The sequence below is a fragment of the Pseudochaenichthys georgianus genome, chromosome 18 (assembly GCF_902827115.2).
Source record: "Pseudochaenichthys georgianus chromosome 18, fPseGeo1.2, whole genome shotgun sequence".
In the NCBI taxonomy this organism is placed as follows: domain Eukaryota; kingdom Metazoa; phylum Chordata; class Actinopteri; order Perciformes; family Channichthyidae; genus Pseudochaenichthys; species Pseudochaenichthys georgianus.
The window spans coordinates 15,303,385-15,327,183 of NC_047520.1; the positions used below are offsets into that span (position 1 = coordinate 15,303,385).

At 40.2% G+C, this 23,799-nt stretch overlaps 1 protein-coding gene across 2 annotated transcripts in view; it reads left to right on the forward strand.

Moving 5' to 3' along the window:
- The window catches only part of slc8a4b (solute carrier family 8 member 4b), a 53,580-nt gene that overhangs the window by 17,431 nt on the left and 12,350 nt on the right, over window positions 1-23,799 (forward strand). For both annotated transcript variants that reach the window (XM_034106492.2, XM_034106494.2), the window contains exon 11: window positions 20,743-20,849. In XM_034106492.2, coding sequence (XP_033962383.1) covers window positions 20,743-20,849 — 107 coding nt within the window. The remainder of the gene's footprint in view (window positions 1-20,742; window positions 20,850-23,799) is intronic.

Consider the following 23,799-nt stretch of genomic DNA (forward strand, 5'->3'; position numbering starts at 1 on the left):
CACTGTCTCTGCCACCTCCCTCCATGCCTGGTTCCTCCGGTTTGTATCCCGTTAATAGTCTGGTCGTAAAGAACCGGGTGATATGCTACCGTAATTTCTCGTTTGGAATATGAGGAAATTAACTGCGGTCTGGTTCTCCCTGCTTACACGCGGTTTGATTGGCTAGCGCTTCTACTGTCAGATTTGCATAAACGTGTTTGATTGGCTGACGCTTCCAGCTCAGCTTCAAAAGTTGAACATTGCTCAACTTTTGAATCCTGAAAATCCTGGAAATCTTCGCTTCGCTCCCCCACAATGCAGTTTGGCAAAAAGCGAGGCAAAGTGACGTCATCCCCATTCAAAGTCAATGGGCAGAGAAGCGTTGGAAGCGGTGGAAGATTGGTCTAAAGCTGCTGTGCGGACGTACCGTTAGCCCTTCACAAACAAACACACACTCCAGACAATCAGCCCGTCTGCACACTGTGCCCTTCCTTCTTATCAGCCCTCTTCTTCTTAATAAACTGTTTATCACCATATTGACATTAAACGTGTTCAGACAGCAGCTTGGATTTTATTCTTCAATGTCATTGTGATGAAAGTCTGAGCACGCTTTTCTTTGAAAATGTGACCGAGGACACTCCATAATAAACGCGCTGTGCTTTGGTAATGTTGTATTTAACCTATCATACAGCAGGAAACATGTGTAATGCTACCAACATGTTATAATAAGGTTGTTTGTGAGCTGGTTAGCATGATTCTCGTACCTAAAAGTGTGGGCGGGTTGATATTTGTCACAAACGCAGCATGCAGTCTGGTTGGTTAGTATGCATAGGCTTCCTGCTGGGGATATTCATGCACTGAGTTTGTGTTTGAGAATATCCAGCCTTAAACCTCTTACACGGTTTAAAACAGCCTCCGGTAATGTAGCTTGCAAATCTGAGGCCATTCAGAAGTTGGTTCTTAGTGTATTTTTATTTCCTGATATTACTGAAAGTAATACAGACATTGATCCTAAATGCAATGAATATTTCCTAGATATCTTTTACATTATTGATGATATGATATTTGTATGCATCATCAAAGTGAGTGATAACCTTCTTAGTTAACATCTAGTGATCCCGTTTTGTAACTTGTATCCCTTTTGAGACCGAGACTTGTACTTTATTTTCAGTTTTGTAACGTTCTGTGCTATTTCTTTGAGATTGAGTAGCTCCTTTATTATTTAAATTATATATACAATGATTTAAGGTGTTATTGATGACAAATACCATCTTTAAGCTTACTCATCAGTATTTCAAGTGTACACTTGAGCCAGAGTACAGTTCAAAAATGTCTTTATATAACTATAGAAAATGGTGTACATACTGTATTTACTGTGCTTTCCAGGCCAGTTCCCACTCCCGGCAGTTGCATTGCATTCTCTGATGTCTTCTCCTCCACACATCCCACATCCCTTCAGGTTCAAATAGCATCCTGCTAATGGGCAAATAAACTCTTTCAACTCCCCCTCTCCCTCTTTTTCTCTCCTCCCGCATTCCCCCTTTTTCTCTCATCCGCCTCTGGATGATTTGGTTTTTCTTTTTTTAAGTTCTTTCCTTATTTGTTGCCTTAGCAACTTTCGATCCCTCTCATTGTAAGCACAACAAAGATTAGACATTGAAAGAGACGCAATAATGGAAAGAAAGATAAAGAACAAAAGGGAGTAATGATGGGAGAAGAAAGGAGGTTTTTGATTCGCTGTTTTTCTATGGATTTGTTTTTCGATTGTCATGTGTCTGCACTGAACTATGAAATGCGAAGAACAATTGTTCTTTCCTCCTATGTTCTTTCATTGATTTGCCATCTCACATTTATCGTGAGATTCCAAAGATGCCGCTTTGACAGGTGCGGCTGCTGAAGCTTCAATGTGTCTCAAGTTCAGATTCACAGGAGAAATTGCAGTCATGATATCATAAACATAAAGTTATCGACGTTGGAAATTATAAACGTCACCCTTTGTACCAATAACACATAAGCAGAACAATGGCAGAGATACAAATAATAAAATAGATTTCTGACTTCTAGCTTCTTACCGTCAAAGTCATTTAAGTGTGAGGGAGAGGAACCGTTTTTAGACAAAGCCATTTTTGCTGGAAAGTGTGGGCTTGACCCCCCCTTATACGTTTGCTTCAGTTACCACCAACTCTCTAAAGACCCTATTAATTTAACTGTAACCAGCAATTGGATTGTTTTTGCAAAAAGGTGAATTTGCATAGAAAGGGGCCAGTTTTGCTCCTAATTGTACCTAATTTAAATATATGCAAAAAGCACAGGAGCACCAAGGCAAAGTTAGTTCTTTATTTCACCCTTCGCAGATGCTTTGAGGACTAAACAGCACATGTTTTGGTTGTATTTGTGTGTAGCTGCCGCAAAACACGCAATCCTTGGTGATTTTGCCATTGAGTGTGCGCATTCATGCATGAGACACACAACCATTGTTTACCCGTTAATTAGAAAAGGAAAACATTGTTTGGCCAAATGGATTATGAAAATTAAAGAGTCAAATCGCATTTCCGTATAGTCATGGTCTGCAAGGGGGATAGAAAGGCTGAGGTCAGGGAGAGATAAAAACAGGCTGAATGAAAAGCGAGATGGAGAGCACACATGCTTTCATCCTCTTTTCCTCTTCTTCTCTTTTCTGTTTCTCCTCCTTCATGCCTCTCGAGTGTCTTGTTCTCTTCCTCTGCCCTCCCTCTTCTCTATTTCTCTTCATCCTCTTTAATGTCAAAGCAGTCAAAGTTAAGTAGCTTAAGTCAACATCTTCAACAACTGCTGTCCCTGTGTGTGTCCTTTCCTCTTCATGTGTGTGAGCCTGTGTGTATTATGTTTGAAATCAATGTGGCAGCAGCCGTCTGTTGTTTGCCCATTGATGCTTTCAGCCTTACTACAGTAATTCGACTGACAGTGCCTTCTGCCCGCAGAGCACCTCTGGTTTTTTCTAAGCACAATTTTTAACCCATTTTTAATCCTTGCCTCTGGCTCCTCTATCTTTCTGCCTCTGTCTCGCAGCACTGCTGTTAAAACCTGTTAAGCCCCAAGGTCCCCGTCGGGGGGTACTTTTTTTTTTTTCACGACACTGTGTCTCAGGGGATCTTAATATTTAAGAACCTATTAATGTGTTATACCAGATTAACGGGAATAATCTCAGCTAACTGACGATACAAACCATTTTTACCAAAACAAAACACAAGTCTCATAAGAAGCATCTAAATGACCCCTGAGCGAAAAATGCTAACGCACTTTGGCACAGAACTCAAGATAAAAGATACCCTTATTACTTATCGTAGCTGCACATACAAGATATCCGATTAAAGCTGAGGTTCCACAGATTATTTGAGTATATATATCATCACTGAGTGATCCGAACTCTTGACAGGGGAAGCAAACAGACATCCCAACACGTACCTTTACAGAGCTTTTACGGGAGATCGTCTCACCGTAGCTGTCAATCTGATCAAAAGACTTGTTCAATGGCATTAAAACGAGAACAAACGCAGCTGAATCGGTTAATCCATAGGTTGATAATGTTTCTGTGGAATCATTTTTATTTATTTATAATCCATAATTCCATTTTTATGTAAAAATCGGAGAGTAAAAGTTAGCTGCTAATGGTAGCCACCAGCGTTATCGCAGCTTCCGGTCTTGGCTATGCGGCAGTCTCACACACACATTACCAAATAAGGAGTATGTGGGAGTTCCCCTCGATTCCATTGGCTCTGACGGTTAGAAAGAGATGTCAATCAGCAAAATCGAGCAAGGCGGCCAGAGATAGGTCAAATCCACCCAAATTACCCCAGAAGTGTTTTTTTGTGCTAAATCTCTCTAAAAAGGTCAAATTTCACTTGTTTTGTATCAATCTTGATACAGGGTACTTTTATTATATGTTGTAGTTTGGATTCCTAAAGCTTTTAGTCTACCATCCCATCATTCAAGGGTGGTTTTCACTATAAGTAAAACAATTTGTGTTGGACGGACACAATAATTTACATTTTTTTACTGTGTCCAATCTGAATTTACTTTAAAATAAAAACATCTATATTGATTCTGACACTTCTACATCCAACTCACAGGTGTAACCTTGCTTTGAGAAAAAAGATAATTATTTTAACCCTTTTAGAAGGGAAGATATGGTCATTTGTTCTGGGAATGTCATTTTCGAGCCTGAGACCTGAAAAACAGGCTCGGGGCTTAACAGGTTTTAAACAGTCTATTGATTTGTGGCTCTAAAGACGAAGCCAAAAACCTGACTGTTAAAGTAACAGTTAAGAATTTTACAGTAGTGCTTTGGACAGGTATATAGAGGTTGCTGAAATACAAAACAGCTTTCTGTTGAAGCAGCAAGAACTTTGAAATGCCGCCTCTGTCTGTATCTGTCTGTTTTTCTTCCCCCGTGGTATTGCTGTTTCCTCTTCCCCTCGGTGGATGGTCTCTTTGTTATACAATTCTGCTATTTAGCATCCCTGTCACTCCCTGTTTCTGTTCTCTCTCTGCCCTCCCGTTTTGGACATCTTACCCCTGAATCTTCCCCTTGGGTTGTTTTTTTAGCATTGCAGTCCCAGCTATTTTTCTCTGCCAAGCTTGCACACACCCTATGGTCAGCACCCACAAGAACATGCACACACTGACTTTTGCATCCCTGTTATCACCCCTCCCTCAGCCTTCCCACACCCTGTAATCACAGCTCAGAGACCTACCGGGAGCTGCAGCAACAGGCCGCCCCTGCCCCGCCATGCCCATAATTACAGACCCTCTCTATACCCCCCTTACTGCCTGCTCCACATCTGCCCGGGGCCTCCCTCCCTGCTCCACCGGCCCCCGCCCTACCACGCCAAGACCACATTAGAGGCTCAGTGCTGAGTTCACTGACCAACTTAACTGGTGTAACCGCTCCAGGGCGGGTCAGTGGGAATGCCACTTTTCCATTTTCATAGTTTGACTGCCACTTTACTGACAGTTTTCAAACACTTTCAAGCAGCCTTACTGAAATGGGATGGCTTCTTCAAATTCAGGAATCCCTAACAGGGAAATGTTTCCAGCTTACTATTGTTTTGCTTTGCAATTAATAAATCAAAAATGTAATCTATACAATAATGACACAAATAAATTCCCTTCACAACTTGACGTTTGTTTGGTCCAAAACATCCAAACAACCAAGATTCAATTTGTTTTGGTTATCCTTACTATTTAGAGGCTATAGTGCCAGGTTAGGTTTAAAACTAAACATGTATTGGTTTAACAAAAAGTTGCCGCTTCATTTTTGGTATTTTGGATTTATCAAGTAACCATCTGATGACTTCATTAATAATGAACAGGATTCAAGTTCTTCTTATTTGTTTCTTGACTTTGAATTCAATATACTTTTTCTGTCCATTCACATCCTTGAGAATTCTTAGAGAGTCAAATCTGTCTGTCTGCCCTCCCTTTTTACGCGTTCTTGCTTTTATCCTCATCTTAGCTTACTGTATGTCCAACCATTTTAACCACATACCCTCTCATTGGTCTGAGGGTATTTACAAATTAGAGCAGTGACCTCTGTTTGTGCATGAATGGATGCGGCTCTGATGGCAGTATCAAACTAATGAAGAGAAATGATGATGCATCCTCAGACCATCTGGTGATGTCCCGTGGCGGAGCTAACCAAACTCTTGTTCAGTATACAAGACAAGCACCGGTCAGTTTCTACAACAGCAGAAATATTCTAATTGCAAAAAAGTGGGGAATAGCAATCAGTTGTAATCAGAGCCTAAGTACTGGGATAACATTTTTGTAGGAATTCAATTTGAAGACAAAGGGTAGGTGGTTGAATTTAAATGAAGCAATTTTGACTGTAAAATCATTTTATCGCTGCGTGTAGGTGATGATAATAAGTCCAATCAAAAGTCTGTTATTCTCAGTGTTCTCATTCCATAGCTAGATTTTGGCTGTAAAATACCCGACTTGATCACACTGTGCAACACAATACATCAGAACCTGAATATAACAAAGAAGAACTTTATTGTAATCAGTATTTGATTGCATTTCGGCATTAACCTTTAAAATCTTTTTTTAAAGTCTATAATTCATCCTGAATATATAAACTTGCCTGAAGGCACAGAAAGTCGCCAAACAGCATTATTTTGTGTGTCTTTGTGAAATATTTGGTCTAGAATCTTGGCGTGGTAATAAATAAACTCAGGAATAGTTGGTGAGCTAGCATAATGTAGCTTATTGCTAACGTGCTCCACGACATGCTAGAAATGTCTGACCTTCTTTTTATTCTCTTTACTTTATTTATATTGTAAACATATCGTTATTGAATACATAGTATTCTAATACAATGTTTGTGTCTATTGCTATCCTTGACCATGCTAATGTTACATTTCCTAACATATATTGTACTTGCTAACTACATGTCAACTGTCAGTTAGCAAGCTTGTTAGCTTGGCTGCTAGGTTCATTGGAGTTCATTAGAAAGACACATTTAGCCATTGACTCATTTTTTGCTTTTTGTTGTTGTTTATGCTCTAGCAGAGGAGGTTAAAAGCTTCCCCATATGGCTCTCAACTGTATCTTTTCATATCAATGCAATGTTTTACTGCTTATGCAACACATGGGTAGCCTATAAACGTCTTTCATATTATATCAGTTATTTAGTTTATCAAACCGCTAATATCACTGAGGGATTTAGATCCATAACCAGCTCCATAAGTTGAGTCCCAACAGTGATAACCTGGGTCCCAGCCCATAGATTATAAAAAGCAACATGATGAATGAACGCTTCTGTGGAAGAGTGATGAGCCAGTTCCTGACTGCACTAGCTCAGGGTAATCTGGTATGATACACACACACACACACACACACACACACACACACACACACACACACACACACACACACACACACACACACACACACACACACACACACACACACCACACACACACACACACACACACACACACACACACACACACACACACACACACACACACACACACACACACACACACACACACACACACACACGCTGAATGATGTCAGAGTGATTAAATCACTAATGGCTTGGGGAGGGGACGATGTGACTCACACAAGCAACTCCCATCTCTCACCCTCCCTCTCACTACTCTTTACAATACACTTTCCTTTTCTTCTTCTGCTCTCCATCTATTTAACAAACTGTCTATGTCATCTTTATGCCCCGTCTTTCCCTTATCCTTTCTCTCTATCATCTTTCCTTTCCTTCTCCCTTCCCCTCCATCCTCATATTCTGCCCTGAGCTGGCCCTCTGTCCTCATCTTCCATCTATCTCTCACTCGTCTTTCCTCTCCTTTATTAATCTCTCTTTGCCCTACACCTCAGCTCCATCCATCCTTGCCCTGTCGTCTCCTCACTTTTATTCTTCCCATCACAGATATCTTCTCTGTCTCCCTCTTCACTTTGCAGGATGATGTATTGTTCCCCACCGTCTTATCGTTCTCCCATCTGTTCCTTCTCACCTCTATTGCTCCCTCTCTTTTGCTGTATCACTTCTTCTAACCAATTCATCGTTTGCCCTCCATCTTTATCATTGTTCACTTCATAATGGTCCTTATTTCCTTTCAATTCTCTTTTCTCTCCTTGTTGCTGTGTATACATCTTGAAAACAGATGACAAATGGGTGTTTGCAGGAGGCTTCAAAAAGTCTCCACCCTTTTTATAAGCAGCTGCTCGTGAGCAATTATTAGTCTGCTCCAAATTATTGATTTCTTCAGTGCGCCATAAACGCATTGTCAATAAAGCTTATTTTAGAGACGTCTTTCAATTGTAATGGTCAGTAAACACAAATAGATCAGAGGATAAGATGTGAAGGGTAAACTGGAGAGAGATGAGCTGAGGAAGGAGAGAAAACAAACGAACAAAGAAATGGAAAGGAGGAGAGATGCATTTAAAAATGACCTGCTTTGTGCTCATAATGGTGCATGGATTTATGGTGCATTAAAGAAGAGACAGAACCATGACAGGGTATGAGGAGGAAGAGGAGGAAGGGACCTTTGTTCATTTCAGGTTTGACTGTCGTTAGTCAATATTTAGGCTAACATCCATTAGATATTATATAATTTGTCTTTCTCAGTTCTCGTCATTTTGAGTCAACCTTATTTTGAATAATTTAGTCAAGTTTTATTCGACTTAAAGTCTGAGCATTTAAAAAAAAATTATTATAGAAAGCTGAAACTATTTTTGCTATATTTTAAGTCAATTAACACTTTTTTTGTCATCATATAACAGTAAAAATCATATTAAGTCATTGCTTCATCTGCAGATTATTGAGACTTTTCTCAAAATGTGTACTAAATATGGATGAAAATGCAATAAAGTCAGATACACTAAAACAGTGTTATTTTGTTGCTGTACTTTTCTTCATCAATAAATAGTTCCAACATGTAAATGTTAAACAAACAGAACCTATTTATAATCATTTGTGTTCCATTATATATCTTTTCAATGTAGCTTTATTACAGTAGCCCTTGATGCTGCATATTCAATATTCTTTGTCATTCTCTTTCCTTACTATAACTCTCTCTCATGGTCAGGTATAGAAACACCACTGACTGCAGGTTATAAACACACATCCTGCAGGTGTAGTGAGGAAAGGATAAAAGACATATAGACCAAGGGAGGAGGGTGAAGGTGTCGGAGAAAAGAAAGACGAATGGGCTGAGGGACGGGCTTTAAATGAGAAAAACAGGATAGAGATAAGAGGAAAGACGCATGGACCAATAAGGGGGGTGAGACGGACGGGGAGAGACAGGTGGGGGAGAAAGACAAGAGGGAGGAGAAAGGGCAGGTGGTAGGAGAGAGAATGAGAGCCAATGATGCCCAGAGGGAGGAGAGAGGAAGGAAGGATGGATGGAGACAACGGCCAAGAGTTGGCACCATGGGTGGAGAAGGAGGGAAAGAGGAGGAATGAGTGATGGAGATTAAGAGGAGGGAAAGAGAGGAGTGGTCATTTTTCCTGTGCCAGGGGGCAGGGTGAGCATTCGAGTGGTGTGGAGTGAGTTTATGTGAGAGTGTGTGAGTAAGAGCCTTTGCAAGCATGCACACTTGGCAGCGTATGGCGTACATCCCACACAGGCCCTCACCTTCAGCCGCTAATGGCAGTCAATCAAACGCAGGTGTCATTACACACACACACAAACTATGGGTGTGAGGACCAACGGCTTCATTTACATTATTCTGATTAATTCTCATATGTAGATGTTTGGTGGTCTTTTCAGAACAACGTCATAGAGACCTTGAAGTAGTTTAAATATATTTTCAACTAAATAACATTTTTATATAAGAAAACACAATTAAAAGAATAAACTAATGCAGAAACCATCTCGAGGTGTTTTTCATAAGCATGCAGACGCAAACATGTGTTGGGTTTTGACAATAAAGATGATACTTATAGATGGTGTGCAATACAATGGATCGATCTGCAAGAAACTCACAAACAGTTTCCAGGGGACAATAACAAGTGACGCACACACCTCGGATGCACATTTTATGTTTGTGTTTTATAAAGTTATTGAAGTTGTGGGGGAAACTTCTGAAGCAATTGGAGTCAGGACTCGGAGAGACACGAGGAGAGCTGGAGCTTCGATGGCAAACACTGGCGGTTCATTTGGAGCTTCGGCCGGAGAATTCACAAGACATGTCACGGGCCACGGTTTGACCACACGGTTGAGATGCCACTATCAATTCTGAAGAACTCTTCTGTAGCTTCAGGTTTTAACTAGTTCAGAGTGTAATAATCAACGTTCTTCATCAGCGAGGCTAAACAAATATGGACCCTGAATCTAACTAGAGCTGTCGTCCTTAGAAAGGAATGTGCCCCACGGAACCTACGCTCCAGATAAAAGAAGGGCTTCAAGATGTCCCTGAACAATAAACTACCTCATGGCGGCTTGTGCTCGGTCATAAGCTGGCAACAACAATGCGCCCAAGCTGCCCCTCCTTAAGAGAGATAGCAGCAATACCCAAGGCCGTAGACCTATGCCATGGGAAAGAGACAGTGAGAAGAGAACATGATGAACTGTGTCAAAGGTTAGATACCTAAGCAAATTATTCCCCAACAGAAGTCCTCTATTGGTTTTGTAAAATTACCTAAACTGTACGTTTTGGGGACTTTTTTTTTTGACAGATTCCGATATAATTGCAGATATTTGCTCTTAATCCTAGCGTTAGCCTTTTGGTTGTTATTTAAATATCTGAGTCGGGCAATCACAACAATGCATAGCTCACTTTAATAACTTAAAAAGCCACAAACAATGGCAACAAGCCTTGTGTATCACTTTTGCTGTCCTCTTAAAAACAGTTGACGTTTTGTCTTCAGGTTCTTCCGGCCATCTTTCTAAATGTGTTGTCAAATCGATGTAATCGCTGTCTCTTCATTTGCCCGTGTCGTGTGTATTTGCACGTGTTCTTAATTTGCACTGCGTTGAGCTCTCAGGGTCAGCGTAAATATATGATGAGCAGTGTTCAAACATGCATGAGAACAGACGAGAAGGGAGAGGATCAAAGAACAAGGGAAGGAGAGAAGGAAGGACGAGTGCCTGCTGCTCATTATTTCATTTCCCCATGCATGATAAAGCAGAGGAGTGATAAAGAAAGAGTAGTATATCTGTGTGTTTTGATCTGTTTCTGATGTCCACCCTTTCTTTCGGACTTTCTGGTCCCTTCACCTCTCGTTTCCTCTGAAAATCTTCCTTTCTTTTTCCTTTGCTGCATCCTTGTCTTGAATCTCTCCATCCTTCTGTCCCTCCAGACGTATACATCCTTTGTTAATACATTAATTGGCTTGTTTCTTTCTTTATTCCATTCTTCTTCTCTTTCTATATCTTTGCCAAACCACTTCTTTACTTATCATCCAGCCATCGCTCTGCGTCTGTGTGCTGTAAATACTGATATATAATTAAAAGCTGCTAAAAGGGTTTGCGGAAGGAGCGGGGGCAGAACTCGCCGCCACAGAGTTTGAACATTTTCGGAAACACAACAACAACTTCGGGAAGGGAGGGTAGCCATTAAGCATCTTAGCCATCACCACGATAACTGCTTTATGACATCTTCAAGACGTAACTCTGTCAAGCTAAAGAGTCTGGGATTAATGATGCATAGAATGCTAAGAAAATAGTCAAAAGGGTTCGAGACTGCATCAAAAAGGTCCAATTGGAAAACTGTAAATGTTTTGTAGCTCAGAAAAATAGAACTAAATAAATGCACCGCAGCTTCAAAGCCTATTGACATGTGGTTTTCCAAGCACAGAAAAGGTGATAGATGTGAAAACATTCATTTTTAGCTCACTGTTCACAGAGTAACCGCTGCCTGTTCCTCATGTCTGGAGGACAAACTGCATTTTAAATTAACGATAATTATACTAGTGAAGATTCCCTGTTTCTTTATCAGAACAGGACCTTCCTTGGAAAGATTCAAAATGGCTGACGACACACGGTGTTACATAATCCATTACGTAAAGTCAAAGTGTTTGGTCGAAGCCCTGACCCATGATGAACGAGTCACATCACAAAACCCTCAGCTGACTCACAGATTCATGCGCTGTGATTCCTCTGGAACCACAACCCCCAAACACTGGGGGGTCGGGAAGGATCCTGCCATAATGTTTAAAAACATACATAAATTACCCATGATTGTAAAGTATAAATAGCTGAAGGAGTTGGTGCCATGTTTTCTGTCTCTTATGATTGAAGTCATGAGCCTCAACTCTTCAGCTAAGCCTCCAATCCCGACCCCCCCCCCCATACTGCCACTGTGAACCACATTCTGTATATTTATTATGCAAGAGGGTAAAAGATGTTAATTATGTGCAAATGGCTATGAATGTGTTTATGTTATATATAGAGAGAGAGATCATTCACACTTCTAAGCACAAATGCAAAGGATGTAAAAGAAACAGCAATTTTGCAAACGCCCTTACATTTTTAAGGCACAACCCGCGCTCCTTTCCTCTCTTTTTTTTAATCTTGCTCCCACTTTAAAACTGTTAAGTGCAGTCATGTCCTCCTGAGGTCTCGCACACACACGGCTGAGAGGGAAACAACAGGACACAGCCCAGAATGCACTTATACTCCCCTGCTCCAAAAATGAACATGACATGTTCCTTTCATTCACTTAATTTGCATTTTATTCTACTCCAACTACTTAACCTTTCCTTTTTTTCTACCTAACTCCCAATCAAAAACATGGCGTAATTTTGAAGGGAGTACCTATATCTTATATTTCGTTTTGTACATGTAATACGGCCTTTTAATTTGTACAATGCAGTATATATATATATATATATATATATATATATCACAAAATGAAATTGCTGCATTGACATTAAACAAAGAATGAGCACATCAATTGCAATAGAAAAAAATCCACAAGCTTAGAAACAAGCCTTTCAACAGAAATGAGTAATTGATCGCCTGTTTAGTCTTAATCAATAACATGAATAATGAAGACCTTATGCGGTTGAAGTTTTAATTGAGTAGTGCTTGACTGAGGTATATGAATACTTCTTATTATAATTATGTTTCTCTGGATATAAGCCCAAGAAAAGAAACCTACGGGTCCTGGGGAATTGTATTTGCTAATAATCATCTCGATTATACGTCTTCTTCAATCGTTTCTATTAACATAATGTATCAACTCTCTCCTCCCTGCTCAGCGCGTGTATCTTCTGTCACTGTTGCAGATCTGCACTGATGATGTTATTTCACGTATCATGGCTCACGGGCGGCTTTGTTTCCTTCTGCTCTGCGTTATTATCACATCGGGGATTTGCAACTATTCCGTGCAGTATTGGCTATTCTCTCATCGCTTCCGCTTTACATCAGATCCTCTCCGTCCGTCAGCAGCAGGAAAGACTTAGCTGCCCTGCTCCATCACACAGCGCTGCGTGTTTACTCGCATGCAACAGTGCAGATTGTGTGCTACACTGCTGACGCTTTACATGTGTGTGTACATGTGTGCGTCAGCTCCTATCTGTTATGCTCTACTCTACTAACCCAACAGCAGATGTGGTAGTAGTGCTATCAGATCTAGTTAGCCTTCCTATTTCTCACCAAACTAACAGCCTGTCTTTCTTTCATCTTTCTTCTCCTTCCATCACACCTCGTGCTTTCCCCTTCTTCTTCTCCCTCTTCTGTTTCTCTCCCCTGATCCCATTCCTTCTGGTGTGATGCGTGCTATTCTGTTCTACTTCCTTCTTCTTCTTTGAATCTCCCTTCTTCTACCCTTCAACTTCTCTCTTCTTCTGCCAATCTTTTTCTCCTCGTCTTCCATCCTCTCCTCCCCCTGTTTCTCCCCCCGCTGCGCTCCCAGCGGATAACCGTACAGTAGCTGCTCTGGATTACAATACATCATGCGTACATTTGAGTGCGTGGGTGGTTGTGCTGCAGTAATATATGCATGATGTGATGTGTGACATGGCTCAATCCCAAACAGTGTCACGCAGATAGAAATGCATTAACGTGCACGTATGAGTGTGCCACCTGAGACTGTTCTGAGGAGCATGAGCGAATAATGTTTGAGTATCACATCTTCATGGTTTCCATGCCAACCGTACATCCTAAGATTCAAAACATTTGTCCTCCTGTCCATCTTCTTGCTCTTCTTCATCTCCTTCCTGGGTCTTCATGCAGAACTACAGGTCTCATGGCTCATTCATGGGTTTGAGTTCTGATTTCCACTACTTGGCCGGAGTGAAGCTGGATTTCTGTTCCACCCTCATGATGTTCTGTGTGATCAGTCCATTCCTCTTTGGAAGAAATTCAATTACAGTTCAGTTTAGGCATGCGTCATCCATTTTCAGGTCATGTTGTGCATTCTGGTGTGCAGGGGCTTAGGCAAGTAGATAAGATAACCCTGTGTTGATCCTCAGAGGGAAATGCAGGTGTTCGAGCAGCAACAGGAAAATATTGAAACACAGGATATCCCAGATGAGAGTTCCCACGAGGATAAATAAGAATAAAACGTAACGTGAATGTGAGTTAATAAATTCATCTATAATAAAATATCAGCAATATAATTAGGTGCATCTCTTGAATAGAATTATGAATAACTATGAATATAAATATATAAATGTATGTGTGCAAGTCCAAAGTACTGTACTGTATATACAGTGCAGATCGCAGTTATTACGAAGATTACTTCAGGAAATTGCGTCCATAGAACTTTTTCATTGTTACCAAGGTGGTTGCTAGGGACGCTGCTATCGATATTATTTCTGTTATGTTGTGTAACTGTTTAATGGTGTTATCTTTATTGCTACCCCCTTCCCCGTCAATGTATAATGTTGGTCCACAGCGCAAACATATTAGTTTAACAAAATCCGCATCTAAAGATAGCCTACGTTATTTTCCCCTGTGCAATTCCAGTCTCACATCTCACAGCACATCGTCATTAACAAATACCGGAAACAGACCGAAAACATTTTTAAAAAATAAAATAATACTTTATTCCGAGTGTGCTTGCTTTTCTCTTTGAAAGTCATCACATAACGGCATTGTACGGTTCGGCTGCATTAAATATTACATATCTGCCGTAGTTCTGTATTTATAGAGCCCTGATGAGAAGACCTCTAGACAAACATGAGGAACTGAAAACGTGAGGTGGATCATAAATGTATCAGCCATTAAACAACATCTTACATTTCTTTTCACACAATACGTCTCCTTGCAGTATCAACACTAATTCGGCTGACTTTTATATTTGATCCAATTGGTCGATAGGCTGTATTTACACCATAAAGCTGACATTATTTTTATTATTAGATATTAATAGGATCCCTATAAAGTATATTCATTACTCGTTATTCTCTACTAATAGTTAATTAAAGACTGTATATAATGACTATTTTGCACATCCCTTTCAAGATTTTCTAAGGTGTATTGACATATCATATAGGCCTACACAACTGTGGTGTAGTTCTGCACTGAATGAAAAACTTGGGTCGCAGGTTCCTCAATAGTGCATTACAAGACATCTATCAATATTTGTGCATACCTCCAGCAATGTTAACTATGTTGAAGCACTTATTTTAACTGATATTATACATAATGTATTATGCTCTTATAAGATGTATGTAGATATTTCATCTCCGGCCTTGTCAGGTATTGAACAATCAATAAATAAAGAACACAGAATTGTTCAATATAAAACACAGAATTTATGTGATTATACTAAATGATTTTCAAATAAACACAACTGCATATTTAACTGTTACACATGCTGATGTAACGCAAATGTTCCAACTTGGGATCAATAAAGTATATCTTATCTTAAACTGATCGATGGCTACTGCCATATTTGCAAAATGTGCCTATGAACCTCAACAAGTGCATGTTTCAGGCTTATCAATTAATGTAATGTTATCAATTAACAACAGGGGTCACAAACATAAGACCAGCTGTTAAATAAAGCTCTTCTGACCTTAGCTGGCGTGTGGGTATATATATTAATGCTGCCCATTATGGGCACCAGCAATTTTCACCCATTTATTAATTATATGTTTTAAATTTGAGTGTTTCCTTTCCCCTAAACCTCCAGGGATGTACACAGTTTAATACTGGCAACGCGGTGGACCCGTTCCAATCCAGTTTTGGACAGTCTGCCGTGGTTCCATCCCATTTCAAGTGCTGTTCGAGGCTCGGCGTAACCCTCGGAGCACACTCTCCAATCACAGAGCTTGAGGACTATCACGGGGTTTGTCAAACAGAGCACATGGTGTAGTCCAAACGATAGCTGGGGATTCTGGGTAGTGTAGTGTCTTCTGCCATCCTTTGCTCCGAAAAAACATTTGCTCCCCCGAATCGAAGGGGAAAAATACAAAAGCATTGCACACAATTTAAACCAATCAATGTTGTGTAAGGGCAGCCGACACAAACGAATGCCGTGCTTCCATGAGCGTCAAATCCCGCCGCAGATGGGAATACATTGCAATCAGTTGAAAGCTATTTGCGTCCCTTTATGACGCTGAAGGAGCCTCGGAGCGTCACAACTGCACGCCACGGACACTGACCAAACGTCGCTCCTGGACGATTATGGAGTGAGAGTGTGTTGCTGTTTTACATTTCTGCCTCTCTGCACTTTCTACTATCTGTACTGTAAAAACGAAAAAGCTGCTGTCACTTAAATTCCTACTAAGTCCAACCATAGCAGTTTTCACACTTTACTTTTGAGGCAAACCTGCATTTGCAAAACTGCCACCAGAGTGAGAACACATCGGAAAACACACTGTAACTCTGCAGTATTAACAAAAAAGAGCTTACAATTGAACAAACCTGTAATATTGTCACTATAAAGACAGGCTGAAGACAGACAGCTTGAAAGCTATGTGATATCCTTTAAAATGGCTATAAGTTTAGAGAAACGCACCGACACATTTCTGCCTGTCCCCTGTAATTGAACATTTCAATGATCTGAGATCCTAGTAATTCAAATTGCAGTTATTTCTTTATAATCTGATAATACGTCTGTGTTGTCCAAAATGAGTTTAACCAAACAAATGAAACAAATAAGATATATTTGAGTTTTCAGCCTGCAGTACAAAGTGCATAAACTCCATATACAGTCAGGACCATCCATCATTTGAAGGATTTTGAAATGTTATGGGTACACTGTGATGTGATTAGAATCTCACAAGCCATTGGACTGTTATCAAATGACCTTAATCCAATTTTTTGCAATTCTTGTGGTCAGTTGACAAAGAAAATGAAATGCCTGGTGGCTTGAATTGTTGTTCAAGTTTTAAAAACCTTTCATGATCTCAGTTTTACTGTATGGGAGGGATAGATCCACAGCACTGTGTGTGTTTGTGTGTCAGAGAGTCTGGGAGATTTAGAGTTTCCGCCAGAAGGAGAAGCAGTAAAGCTAAAGTGTGTGCATAAATCAACCTCACTCAAGTAAATTAGATGCTTGCTGCGTCGGTTCTCTAAGATGCTTTCTCTCAAACACACATGCTCACAGCACTAAATAAATATGGGAGTCTTTTAAAGCCTGCAAACACAAACACACAAACACACGGCTTCCAGTAAACTGCCACCAGATGAAAATGGAAAGAGATGGAGGCAGAGATATAAAGAGAGTCCTGTCCATTAAGTAATGTGATGAGGTCTCAACTAATAAATCAGACTGTTGCTCAATCATTCTCCTCCACAAGACCTTTAGGGCCACATGCAAACACACACACTGGCGCAATATAAAACGTATCCATTAAACTGATTTGCAGCCACCCTGATCCTGTTTGGGGCTTTTCAATCAACAATACCTTCTTTTTGTATCGTTCCGTCACTCGTTTTACTCGGCTGCCTTTTTTTCTGACAGTGCAGGTGCTGTGTTCAGTGACCTTGGTATGTCTGTTTTGTGTCGGACTGTCTGCTGTCAGAAAACTGTCTGACACGGGAAGTTTCTGGGGAGCAGGTGTGACAGTAACAAGGTGGACATAATATGAGAGAAGGAGAGAGACGATGAGCAACGTATTGCATTCAGGAATGTATCCATTTTTCATGAAGTCATGGGAGGCGGGAGTGTGTGTCCAGATGTTTTTCATGGCATCTTGTTGTTGATGAGGACATATTGACTGACATGCCAATCAAAGTTGTTGAGATATTTCAACCTGGATAGCTTTACATAGCCATCCCAAAAGCCACATGAAAATTTAAAGCCAGAGCTTTATAAATCATTAATAAACAAAACAAGCCCTGGTGCACCATTCTTTAGCATTAGGCTTCCAGATCAACCTGAAGCACATTATTCACCAAAATGAGAGAAGAAACTGAAAGACACAGAAAGAAAGACAAGAAGAGAGGTTGAAATGATGAGTTTTCGCAGAAGAAAGCGCACGCTTGTGAATTTAAACACACTCGTCCCATGAGAAAAAGTTAAATCCAAGTTAGGATTTACAAAATGTTTGCTTCAATCTGCAGGCCTGTTTCTGAACATACCTTTATCATCACTCAACAGCAGTGGACACTTCCCTCTCTAGTAGCAGGAGGTGCAATACATTATCATCAGTCAGGTGAATATTGAAATCACCGATAATAAGGATCCCATCAGAGTTGCTGGTAGGGGGAGGGCTGAGATAGAGATGAAGAAAGCAGGGCACAGATGGAGCGCTGCTACAGCTAGCACCAACTATGAATAATGAAAGCACTGCAGTGTGTGTGTGTGTGTGTGTGTGTGTGTGTGTGTGTGTGTGTGTGTGTGTGTGTGTGTGTGTGTGTGTGTGTGTGTGTGTGTGTGTGTGTGTGTGTGTGTGTGTGTGTGTGTGTGTGTGTGTGTGTGTGTGTGTGTGTGTGTGTGTGTGTTTGTGTATCACCGGTGAACATTACATTAATTAATTGACCCATATGTGTACAAATCCCCAAGTGTTTACCAGGTACATGTTTGCATGTTGTTTTTGTGCATTCAGCTGAGTTGTGTGTACATGTGTGTGTTTGTGTGTCACCGGTGAAGCGTGGTTTACATGTGGGGGCGGCTGGCTGTCTGTTCATACAAACCGCTCTCTGCGTAATGTGTACGATGTGCAGCAAGAAAGACATTTATTGTGTCCATATCCACTGTGTGCTTCCTCCTGTTGAAGTGTGTCTGTTTGTATATGAAAGGTACATTTAGTCTGCTGTTGTGTGTGTGTGTGTGTGTGTGTGTGTGTGTGTGTGTGTGTGTGTGTGTGTGTGTGTGTGTGTGTGTGTGTGTGTGTGTGTGTGTGTGTGTGTGTGTGTGTGTGTGTGTGTGTGTGTGTGTGTGTGTGTGTGTGTGTGTGTGTGTGTGCGTGCACGCTCTTGTTCCCCTGAGTGAACTCACCGAGTATTGAGTCATAACCCTTCACATCTCAATGGAGTCTCTGCATTACTCATTCCCCTCTTTCAACCTCTTTCAGTCTTTCTGCCTCGTTCCTTTTTATTCTTTACTCCCTCCCTCTCTCGCTTCGTAATCTCTGTTTGTCCTTTTTTCATTTTAAATTTTTCAATTTTTTTTTCTTTCATCTCATTTCATGAGTGTATCTCACTGCCGATTCCAGTTTCCAAACACCACAGACAGATGGCTGCAAACGAATAACCCTTGTTGCTCCCTTTAAGAATAATAATATCAATTCCATTCTTTTTATTTTACACTTTCAGTCATATCACATTCGGGGATTTAGTAACAACACAGAAACAAATTGGTAATGTCATGAAAACGGTACTATATAGGCTATTATCTTTTAAGACAAAAATGTCACATTTCTAAAACTGCAGGTATATTCATATTATTTTTAATTGAGTTAAATCTTTTAACCCCACCAAAAATATATTATTTTCTGAATGCGAAATGCATGGGGGTGTTTTTTATGTCAATGATTCGCATAACCATTGATTTTGATTGGTTGCTTAAACAAATTAAAAGCCTAAAATGTTCCTATTAAGGGACAGGAAAATATAAATCAGATGCAAGATTTAAAATATAACAGATATTTAATTTGTTCTCACTTGTCCTTCACTTAATGGATTTGCATACATCACTCATCGTTGTTGGGTGTTTTTTCCCCTCCATTGTTCCACATCTGACTAAACCACACTTTCATATCTTTTCCAACATTGTTGAAAGGAGGCAGGTCAACCTGACTCTGGAAATAGAAAATCCAGCCAGTTTTTATCCGCTGTTGCCGTGACAGCTCACCAATGAAAACAATGTGCTTCCAGCTCCCCACACCTCCATCACTCTCTCACCCCCTCCTCCACTCCTTCCTCCCTCTGGTTTCTCTTTGTTGAACTGAAGCCTTTTTGTGGTGTCACAGCCAACATGGCTGACAGGGAAGCAGATGATGACACCACCAGGTGGAAATGAATTCATTGCCTGTCACCCATATAACTCTGGGTGGTAACAGGACAAAAAGAGGCCAAACGGATGTGATTTCCATAGAAAACGTATACACATCTCATGTTTCTACCCAGGACAGTTTTTAAATTATGGGATGTTATTAAAGATTTAGTTATTTGAATATTTACTTTATTCATACTGAGGTTATTATTCTCCAATATCTATACAAATATGTGTACCAGCATCAATTACACAGCAGTCAAATACTTTTTTATCTGTTGATTACATTTTATGTTACTAATTTGTAATTGCTGCCTACATTAGTGTATCCACCACACACCTGGCAAACCTTTTTTTAATGGTTTTAATGTACAAATAAATATCACCTATGTTTAAGGCTTTAGAACAGGTGAAAAAGTGAGATAATTGTGTGATTAGAGTGCATTAAACTCAGAAATATCAGATTTAAAAAAACTGATCACCAGAATTAGTTTTTTCTCACTTCCTTCTCAGGGCTCCCATACACTTTTTTACCTAATGTTAAATATTTTTTCACTTTTTTAAATTGATCTAAATATACTGACATATCTCAGAGATGCCATCTAACTTTTTTCCATATAATAAGACATTTCTCACACAACTACTTTGAATCGTACTCTATGTGTTCTGGATAGTGTCCCTTCAAAACTCTTTGCGCTGCAATTGGAGGGTTACCCCTAGGTGTTCCTGATTGTACATTTCCTACTGTGGCTGTGCTGCATTGCATCACTGTCAGCTGGAAGAAATATATAACCAGGGCCTGGGGGGGTAAGCTGCCTCATAAGAGTGCGCCTTTTAATCTTGCGTACGCTGCTCATCATCCTCTGCAAGACAAAACAGAGGAGTGCAACTTTTTAATGATATCTTCTTTTCTTCTTTTAACAGGAAGATCATCGAGGTGAAGATCATTGATGATGAGTTGTATGAGAAGAACAAGACCTTCACCCTGGAGCTGGGAGAGCCCATTCTGCTGGAGATAGGGCAGAAACACGGTGAGTGAGTTTGTGTGTTTAAGAGTGTGTGACGACCAGAATGAGTCTTAATTTAAGGTTCAGGTCTCCTGCACACCAAAGTCTTATTCACAGAGTGAGACTCTCATTGATTGTCTGAATCCACCAATCCAAACTCGGATTAACTTGCGAAACATTTCACACTGAACGAAGCACGTGGAAAGGATTTAAAGAACTCTGGACGTGAGCTGTGAGGTGTTTAAAAAACGAATCTATATTTGTGTTTGAAAGGACTACACATTTTCATTTTTTGTTCATAATTCCATATTTAACGTAATTTAAATTATTATCTATTCATGTTCCTTCCTCTCCTCTGTCAGTTAAAGCTTTTTGAGTCCACATAGATAACATCAGCGCTTTGAAATCCACTATTCTAAAACATTAAGCCCCTCAACTTCGAAAAAATGTAGGAAGTTAATTTCTAAAAAGGCCAATTACAGTGACAGACAGCTTCTCTGGCAGGTTACTCAAGGCTAAAGAGAACCGGCGCTGAAAGTCAATAAGTCATTTCTACTGCTTGTTCAGCTTTGACATTTCTTTCGAATGTTGACAGAAAAGACAAAAAGAAATGTGGAGAGACTTTTGTTGAGTCCTTTCACTTTACAGAGACCGTTCCTTTGTGTCAGTTATCCTCAATTCACCCTTTTCTATCCTTTCTTCTGTTCTCTGCCTCACTGAATAATGTACACACATCTAACCTCTCTCTAATAGACTGGTTGTCAACCTGGGGTTCAGACCACTACACATTATTCTATGGGGTAGGAAAGCAGCTGCATTGATTTATTTTTCTTCAGGCCAATAAAAAACACTCCGAGCAGGTTTGGAACCATTGCTCTACGACATACAGTATTTCTTTCACTTCCCACCCTCAGTATACACAAGTAAGATTGCAACTAATTCATTATTTAGCGCCTCAATGACAAGGAAAATGGCAATCAACCAAAATCTCATATACTGTAAGGCAAGGCAAGGCAAGTTTATTTATATAGCACCTTTCAACACAAGGCAATTCAAAGTGCTTTACAAAAAACGAAAGACATTAAGAAAATGGCATTTAAAATCAGTCATTAAAAAGAAAAAATAATAAAAGAAACATTAAAAGAAAAAATACATGGATAAAAGTTACAGTGCAGTATAAGATGTGAATAGTTCAATTAAAAGCAGCGACAAAAAGAAAAGTCTTTAGTCTGGATTTAAAAGTAGTCAGAGTTGCAGCGGACCTGCAGTTTTCTGGGAGTTCGTTCCAGATATTTGGAGCATAATAACTGAACGCTGCTTCTCCATGTTTAGTTCTGACTCTGGGAACAGAAAGCTGACCAGTCCCTGAAGACCTGAGAGATCTGGATGGTTCATAATTTAGCAGGAGGTCAGAAATGTATTTTGGGCCTAAACCATTCAAAGCTTTATAAACCAGCAGCAGTATTTTGAAATCTATTCTTTGACACACAGGAAGCCAGTGTAAAGACTTCAGAACAGGAGTGATGTGATCCACTTTCTTAGTGTTAGTGAGGACTCGAGCAGCGGCGTTCTGAATCAGCTGCAGCTTTCTAATAGATGTTTTAGTGAGACCTGTGAAGACACCATTGCAGTAGTCCAGTCTACTGAAGATAGAAACATGGACAAGTTTTTCCAAATCCTGCTGTGACATTAGTCTTTTAATCCTAGATATATTCTTTAGATGATAGTAGGCTGATTTAGTAACTGTTTTAATGTGACTGTTGAAACTCAGGTCAGAGTCCATGACTACACCTAGATTTCTGGCTTTATCTGTTGATTTGAACATTGCAGACTGAAGCTCAGCGCTAACTTTTATACGTTCTGCCTTGGCTCCAAAAACCATTACCTCAGTTTTATCTTTGTTTAATTGGAGAAAGTTCTGACACATCCAGTCATTGAGTCATTGATTTGTTCATTGCACTTACTCAGTGTTTGAATTGGAGCATAGTCTCCTGGTGAAATTGTTACGTAAATGTGTGTGTCATCCGCATAGCTATGGTAACTTATTTTGTTGTTTTTCATTATCTGAGACAGTGGTCGCATGTAGATTTTAAAGAGAAGAGGCCCCAAGATGGAGCCTTGAGGAACCCCACATGTCATATTTGTCAACTCAGATTTGACAAGAGGCTACTGACACTGGGGGGGTTAGTTAGTCTGTCGACGGTAGCAAACAAGGCACGTGCATTGTTTTTGTTTTTGGTAATGATGTCAGAGAAGAAAGACTGTCGTGCGTTTTTCAATTCCAAATTATAAAGGCCAAGTCTCTCTTTATAGATTTCAAAGTGAACCTGGAGATTTGTTTTTCGCCACCTACGTTCAGCTTTTCGACACTCTTTTTTCTGCTCTCACGGTCATGGATGGCCTTTCTCCATGGAGATATTTTCTTCCTAGTCACTTCCTTTACCCTAGTTGGAGCAATGGCATCTATAACATTTTTAATTTTTGAATTAAAATGATCTACGAGCTCATTTACTGAGATGTTAGCAGGGGCAAGTGTGAAAGAAAATTCTGAGTAAATCTGCCTTATGCTACACGCCGGGTGACCTACACTTGACACGCTGCCTGAATGCGTCCTGTATGAACACAGATGGAGCAGTGATGATGGTGATGATGGTGCTGCTTATGCTACACTTCCTCTGTAGACAAAGTGACAGATCTGGTGGGGGAAAGGTCTGTTCTCTCCATGTCATGTCATGAAGAGCCAGCAGCCCAGGGCATGTTTCATCACAGAGAGAATTTAATTGGCTTTATAGAACTGTCACATGTGGAGGGACATACACCCACTGAACCACACACACACACACACACACACACACACACACACACACACACACACACACACACACACACACACACACACACACACACACACACACACACACACACACACACACACACACACACACACACACACACACACACACACACACACACA